General features: G+C 35.8%; 2 protein-coding genes across 3 annotated transcripts in view; one reads left to right on the plus strand and one right to left on the minus strand.

Moving 5' to 3' along the window:
- Positions 1–315: 315 nt before the first annotated feature.
- On the minus strand, positions 316–1426 carry LOC138852662 (bublin coiled-coil protein). Its single transcript, XM_070084754.1, has 2 exons — positions 1177–1426; positions 316–614 (listed from the first exon to the last, which is right to left on the minus strand). The coding sequence occupies exons 1-2, from the start codon at positions 1274–1276 to the stop codon at positions 457–459; spliced, it is 258 nt and encodes an 85-aa protein (XP_069940855.1). The 5' UTR covers positions 1277–1426; the 3' UTR covers positions 316–456.
- Positions 1427–6100: 4674 nt separating this feature from the next.
- Positions 6101–8259, plus strand: part of Hel25E (ATP-dependent RNA helicase 25E) — a 46567-nt gene continuing 44408 nt past the window's right edge. For both annotated transcript variants that reach the window (XM_053776623.2, XM_070084396.1), the window contains exons 1-3: positions 6101–6237; positions 7139–7350; positions 7847–7974. In XM_053776623.2, coding sequence (XP_053632598.1) covers positions 7140–7350; positions 7847–7974 — 339 coding nt within the window. In that variant the 5' untranslated portion in view covers positions 6101–6237; position 7139. The remainder of the gene's footprint in view (positions 6238–7138; positions 7351–7846; positions 7975–8259) is intronic.

Consider the following 8259-nt stretch of genomic DNA (forward strand, 5'->3'; position numbering starts at 1 on the left):
TTTCTGAGCACCTCTGCAAAAACAGTGATAATGTGCGAGTGTGGTGAAAGTGTTGAATGATGATGAAAGTATTTTTCTTTTTGGGGATTTTCTTTCTTTTTTTGGGTCACCCTGCCTCGGTGGGAGACGGCCGACTTGTTGAAAAAAAAAAAAATATATATGTATATATATATATATATATATATATATATATATATATGTATATATATATATATATATATATATATATATATATAATATATATATATATATAAACTATGTCAATTTCATTGGTCTATTTATGAATTTACCTATACACCTATAAACACAAGTTCTGCAAATGCACAGACTTTTTACCTTTTTGTTAATAAGGTCATATTTCATCATGCAGTACAACAAAACCTACTAATTACATATCTACATTAATGCTAACTGCTCCTACATTTATCTGATGTATTCCTGGCTTCCATCATGCTATTATTGTGTTGGCTGTGTTTGTTGCAATGATTGCTCAGCAACAACACGATTCTCTTCGAGAATCTTCCTCAACCTGTTATTGATTTCATCATTCCTCTGCTCAATGGTATCCAGAGCTGAGTTCAGGGCATCAAGTTCAGCATTCAGTTTCAAGAATTCTGAAAATGCAATGTTATACATTACCACAATGAAATTTGTTAAATCTTTAAAATAACTAATCAACTACAGATGCAAATGCCCTAACTAAATACTGTATACTAATTTAAACCACAGCTTTAAAAGGATAAACTACCAAAAGAAAGAGAATACAAGCATTGTACTGAATATATGGTAAAAAATTTGAAAAAAAGATAAATGAATGCCTTATCTAGAATGAGTACAGAAGAAAATGAGTACAAGAGAAAATAACAATTTCACTATTCTTAACCTACAGCATTCCCATTCGTTCAGGGGCTGAACCCTAGTCCGTCAGTATGTGAACCTAGAACACCGTTAATTCCTGATAATCTTTTTTCCTATAATCTGAGAGAACATTTTTATATCAAGTATTTTCAACGTAATTATTACAGTCACTAATCTTTGGTGCTGAAGTAATCATTTACAGACAATCATGGCTTAGTGATGCGACGTCTTTTACAACAGGCAATTGTAGCTTAGGAGACAGTTACTAAATACCAAGGCATGTGTTACGTTACTATGTCATATATGAGAATTTCTTACCCTGTTCACCATATTCTTCATCCTCGTTATCGTTGGTGTCTGTCTCACTCCCCTCACCCTCAGCAGGTTCATTACTCATCTCCATGTTTTCTTTCTTCATATTTTGTTCTTCGTGTGCCAGCTCTGTACAGTATAGATCGTCACGTTCTTCTTTATGTAACGTACAGTGCTAACGTCTTATCTTCTTTATTTTAAGTGTAGTGCCCTTGATTACGCCTCTTCCCTCACGATATGGAGCAGTTATCTTTTGTCTTGTTTACATTATAGTCACCTGACCTGGCCGCGTTCAACCATCCTTCAATGTTGCGTTAAAAATCAGATTTCTGAAAGAATATTAAAATTAGAATTATTTTTATTTCTCGAAAATCATAACCAAAGCTTCGCCTTAAATCCAAGCATCATCATGCCTTAGCCATACACCACTCTCTTCTACAAATTATGTGTGTGATGAATGGTTTGAAAAACCGACAAGTTGAAGATTGAGACACTTATGCAGCATATGGGAATCTTTATTCAGGAAACGTTTCGCCACACAGTGGCTTCATCAGTCCAATACAAAGAGGAAGGCGTAAGGAGAGGAGGAGTATCTTCTACAAATTATGTGGATGGCTCTTTTCACCTATCCAGAAAAGGAGGAGAATGATTTTTTTTTTCTAGCTAACACACATGTAACTATAAATAACTCATTTTATCTTATCCCTTGTATATCTCCTTTATAGTATAATAATAAGATATTATCTCCTTTATAGTAGAATAATAATAATAAGATATTATCTCCTTTATAGTATAATAATAATTAAAGTAAAAGGACACAAGTGCAACTAATGTGACATTTTATTGTGGCAACGTTTCGCTCTCCAGGAGCTTTATCAAGCCGCTCCTGGAGAGCGAAACGTTGCCACAATAAAATGTCACATTAGTTGCACTTGTGTCCTTTTACTTTACATATTGTCGGTAATTCTACCAACATTATTACATAATAATAAGGTATTAAAAGGACCCCAATGGAAATAAGTCACTCTGATTTTTTGGGGGGTTATCCCAGGTTCTCTACACATATGTTGCTATGTATGATAATCTATGTAACTGTATTTGTGAATACCTGAATAAACTTACTTATTTACTTACTTAATTAAAGTAACATATTGACCTAAGCCAGTCAGGTCGAAGTTACAGAAAGACGCACGACATCAGACCCACTGGCCCAAGACAGTCAAGTCCACTCTAACATTGTATGTAGATGAATGGTTCAGAGAACCGACACGTTGATAAATTAGACACATGTAACATTTGGGTATCTTTAATGAGGAAACATTTCGTTAGGTAAGACACATATGCAACAGTTAGGTATGACAGTTAGGTATCTTTATTTTGAAACGTTTCGCCTACACAGTAGGCTTCTTCAGTCGAGTACAGAAAAGTTGATAGAAGCAGAAGATACTTGAAGACGATGTAATCAGTCCATCACCCTTAAAGGGTGATGGACTGATTACATCGTCTTCAAGTATCTTCTGCTTCTATCAACTTTTCTGTACTCGACTGAAGAAGCCTACTGTGTAGGCGAAACGTTTCAAAATAAAGATACCTAACTGTTGCATATGTGTCTTACCTAACAATCTGTCGGTATTTTATACCATTTTAATGTTCATTCAGGAAACATTTCGCCACACAGTGGCTTCATCAGTCCATACAAAGGAGAATGGTGAGGGATAGGAGTTTGAGGTAATCAGTCCCAGCTGAGGGACTGATTACCTTGTAGATGAATGGTTCAAAGAACCGACATGTTAAATTATCTTTATTGAGGAAACGTTTCGCCACACAGTGGCTTCATTAGTCCATACAAAGGATAAACTTGAAGAACAGGAGGAGAATGAGGTAATCAGTCCCTCAGCCTTGAGTCGATGTGGTCAGTCCATCAATCTTGAATAGAATACGGCATATGAGCGGAGAAGCAGCTTATAAACCGTATGACAGGAGAGGTGCAGCAGTCGTAGGTGGTGTCACATTTGTCCAATGTGGAAGTAGGTCGTGCCCAAGGGTTAGGCAAGCGAAGAATTCCCAAGTATTAAGATCCCAAGAAGTTGCAGTGTCTGACAGGATTGTAGATGAATAGTTCAAAGAACCGACACGTTGTTAAATTAGACACATGTGCAACTCTTGGGTATCTTTATTGAGGAAACGTTTCGCCACACAGTGGCTTCATCAGTCCATCAGTCAAGTTTATCCTTTGTATGGACTGATGAAGCAACTGTGTGGCGAAACGTTTCCTCAATAAAGATACCCAAGAGTTGCACATGTGTCTAATTTAACGACTGATTACCTCAAACTCCTCCTATCCCTCACCATTCTCCTTTGTATGGATTGATGAAGCCACTGTGTGGCGAAATGTTTCCTCATTAAAGATACCCAAATGTTGCATATGTGTCTAATTTATCAACTAACATTGTATATTTTTAGAAATAAATTACGGCAAAAGTCATAAGGACCAGATCTCTATGGTTACCTTCCCTTAAAAGGACCCTAGTGACAAAGGCAATATTGCATTATCCTGAGTTACTAGTTCTCCGGGTTCATAAGTAAGTTTATTCAGGTAGACATAATTACAATTACTTAAGTTATCATACATAGCAGCATATATGTAGATTACCTAGGATGACCTAAGAAAGTCAGACAAAGTGACTTATTTCCACTGGGGTCCTTGTAATACCTTATTATTTTAAGCAGTAAAAGGAGATATGATAGGACAGAGGATTATATTAGATTTTGCCACTGAAGTGGCTAGTTTATTGTGCACATCATATCCATCCTGTGGACGGTAGCGCAAGAAACATATGGATACACAAAAGGCCTAGGAACTAGACCCCAAAGGGTTAACAGGAATACATATGGATTTATATCTACATATCTATAGTTCAATTATCTGTTACGAGCAAATTTAGGAAATTTGCTTAGTATATCTTGTATCTTATTTTCATTAATAAGATATCTTGACATGTCACATAGGGACAAAGGTAAATTGAGTTATTTACATTAAAGAGAGGACAGATCACAGTAATGGGCACATGTATGTTATACCAGAAATCACTTTCTTTCTGTCGCTACATTTATTAAGTACCTTTTATCTTTCTTCTTGAACAGGTTCATGCTATAACAGACTTTGACATGTGCAGGCAGTTTATTCCTCGCCTTTATTGCTATACAATAAAATGTGTTTGATATACATAATCCAAATAAAATCTTCTAAAATCACATTTTCCAATCATATTTGATTATCTTAGGTTAAAGCTACATAATATACATATTCCAATAACTTGTGTGTACTCATGACAATTGCAAAGAAATTATGTATCTAATGCCTAAAAGAAATTAAGGATACATTGATTTAAACTTAGCGGGCTTAGATGGATTACGCAAGCGGTGCGTCTAACACACCTCCCTACAAGTGACATAATATAACCTGAAGGTAAAACAGTGACTTACATGGAGATGCTTGTAGGTAAGTATGATGCTGAGGTCAGGCGGTAATTTATCCAGTTACTAGACAGATTCATGAGAGCTTCATTTGACTCCCCAAACGACGCGTACAATCCTCCATTTTGAAGTCCGCTTAGGAAACAGTGTACGATAATGACCCATATTATATGTATTGTAAGTTATAATAATAATAACTTTAATTCTATAAGTACATGTACAAGGTATACAGGCCTAGCTGACATCGATGACATATTACTATATAGAAAGACGCTTGTTATGCAGAGCATTTTGGGCAAATTAGGTCAGTTTTGTCCCAGTATTTAGTATTTAGTCACTTAGCCATAATACCAACTTACCTCATAATTTGTAATATTTTACAATTAAGAATAAAACTAAGTATGCCCGAAATGCCTAGCCATGCTAAGCGTTCTAGTGGTACACTCTGTAATCACAATTTTACTACATGTAAACCAAACAATAACCAAATTTCTGTAAACTCAGCATTATAATCCTTATAGAGAATAAACTTTGAATTTGAATTTGAATTTGAATAAAATCTTGCAATGTAAAGGATGCGACCCACACCAGTCGACTAACACCCAGGTACCTATTTTACTGATGAGGAACATAGACAATAGGTGTAAAGAAACACTCCTAATGTTTCTACGCTCGCCGGGAATCGAAGCCGGACAATAGCCGTGTGAAGCGAGAGCTTTAACCACCAGGCTACTGGGCACAATTTATTCATGTATACACAAATACAGTTACATAGATTGTCACACATAGCGGGTTAGGTAAGTTTTCTAAGGTTCTTTTGTAACAAAATTATTAATTTTTACATTAGCATCAATTTTAAATGAGTTCTTGCTAATTGACCAGTTTTACCCATTCGGTACGACATAATATATATTTATATATGTATGAAAAGGTGTATTTCTGTGTATATACACTGAAAATGATTTTAATTGTTAACAGGGGATTTACACCGAGAAATATATACATATAACAAACGCTAATACACAAAGTTTATTCTAATCGTTTTGTTTTGCATCAACAATAGTCTGTTTAACAAGAAATTTTGTCTTATATAAATAATGTGGATTCGCATGTGTTTGACGTATATCAGTATTGTATATTTTAAGGGTGAATAAATAATGTTTATTTTATGCTAACAATACTAATAATTAGCAGAAAGAGATGCTAATATCGAATTAGCTTATCAAATATCATTTATTATTACAAGTATAACAAGAACTGTACATAGTACGAGGTTCCTTTGTCTTGGTGAATGATGCCAAATATATCAATTTGATATTAAAAAAATTAATAATTAATATCTTCATGTATAAAATTACAAAACAATAATGTATGCATCACGCTGGGTTTCATTTATACGTTAAGGAAATGATTTAAACAAAGCTGCATCGCATTAGACTTAAGTTGTCAAAAACTGTGATAAGTGATGGTGGTGGTGTTGAGTGTGAGAGGTGGCAACAGCGCAACATTCCCGGGACACGCCAGACACCGACCCGTTACTGACGCCATTTTACCCGGCTTGTAATATCTTCTTAATACTACTTGATACAGGTGAGAGTTGTACTCTGATGTTCTTGTACTGGTGCTTTAATGTACGTTTGGTCGTATTTTGTATATGCTTGTGAACTGGGAAGACGAATGTGTGCGTATTTTGAGTTTAGAAGTGGAGGCGCGAAAACTCCATATGCGCCCTAGATGCCGCCAGTCTTGGTGTACAAGCTGCTTTGTTTTTTGGGTTTACAAAGTATGTGTTTTAATGTTTTCGAGACGAGTGAATTTGTGTTGTCATGTGTTTGGTCCAGGTATACTGAATATAAGTTTGAAGTACATATTTTAATATACGGTTGGTATAAGGTTCAAGATGGTGCCTTTTTTTTTTTTTTTTTAAGGCAGAATACACTGTGGTAAGATTACACCAGCGTCGGCTCGAATATGTATGAGCGAGAGACCTACTACTTATATTCACTAGCTGTAAATAGGCACCCAGGTGTAGACTTGTGGTTTTCATGTTTTCTTGGGAACTTAAAATATTGTTTTTGATTCTTAACCTTCCAACCCGGAGGTTTAGCTACCCAGGATAATCCATTAAAATCACTGTGTCATCGGGGACTGTCTTATTTCCATTGGAGTCCTTTAATCTTGTTCCCCAGGATGCGACTGCAAGATTGCTAACACCCAGGTACCTAATTATTGATAGTTGAACAGGCTGCTGTTTTTGGGCTGTCCTAAGTTTAAGTAAATTTTACAGATACTTAAAGCAGAGGATAACAGTAATAGGTAGATCTGCTGGCCCCTGCAAAGGGTCAGTAGACAGTTTTTATTAAAAATTTTAAACTATTAGATGTATTTGCCTACTCAAAATTTATATATTAAAGTTTATATGTTACGATAATTTTCTATTTTGTTTTCATTATGCTTGAAATTCAGTAAAATTGTTAACATCTTTTGTTAGGATGGCCGACCAAGAGACTGATCTTCTAGATTATGAAGAGGACGAAGAACCAGTGGAGCCAGCAGCAGGAGAGACCAATGAAGCTCCCCCAGTTAAGAAAGATGTTAAGGGTACATACGTATCGATTCACTCCTCGGGGTTTCGGGACTTCCTACTCAAGCCAGAGATTTTACGATCCATTGTAGACTGTGGTTTTGAACATCCATCTGAAGGTAAGAAACAAGTTGTTGATTATTTGCTTCCGTAAACATTTAAAAAAAAATTAGGATGTGTTACATTGATTGGTGGTGCTTGTGGCTCATACTGAGGCACTGGTATTCGATCCTTGGATGAGCAGAAATGTTCGAAGTGTTTCCTACACCTGCCCTGTTCACCTTGCAATAAGTAGGTACCTGCGTGTTAAGCGACTAGTGTGGACTGCATCATGGGAGAATGGACTAAGGAACACCATTGGAAACGACAGTCCGATGACATCCTGTCTATTTGGTTATCCTGGATTACCCTCTAGTTTATTAATAAAAACAAATTATTTGTAACAGTAACACTCAAATTCAAGTGTTTAAGTTATCCACTGTCTCTTATTTTTTGGCTTGGTGCATGACTCTTAAATTGAACATGAAGATATGATTACTGGATTTCCTGCACTCATCTTTCACATGAATATCCATATTAATATGGAAAGGTTATATAAAAAGCTTTATTTTACAGTGCAGCATGAGTGCATTCCTCAAGCTGTGCTGGGAATGGATATCCTTGGGCAGGCTAAGTCTGGAATGGGCAAGACAGCAGTGTTTGTATTGGCAACTCTGCAACAGATTGACCCAGTTGATGGCCAGGTATGTTAACATTTTCACTCTTCAGACAGTATTACTCTCCTTGGAGGCTTTTCCAGTAAGGTGTATGTTGCACTCCAGTTAACCCTCTGAACTGTATATTCCATTATTAAAAATGTTTAAACTGTTTTGTTCCCCTCGGTTTCAGAAATTCTCATACCATAACCTGTGACTTTTGCCTTTTTTTCTAATGTATCAGTCCTTGTTACATTATATTAGACAACATATTAAGGCCTTGAACCTTCTTGCTGCAACCTTTAATAACTATTTCATAAATAAAAAGCATCT

The sequence above is a fragment of the Cherax quadricarinatus genome, chromosome 13 (assembly GCF_038502225.1).
Source record: "Cherax quadricarinatus isolate ZL_2023a chromosome 13, ASM3850222v1, whole genome shotgun sequence".
Classification (NCBI taxonomy): Eukaryota; Metazoa; Arthropoda; class Malacostraca; order Decapoda; family Parastacidae; genus Cherax; species Cherax quadricarinatus.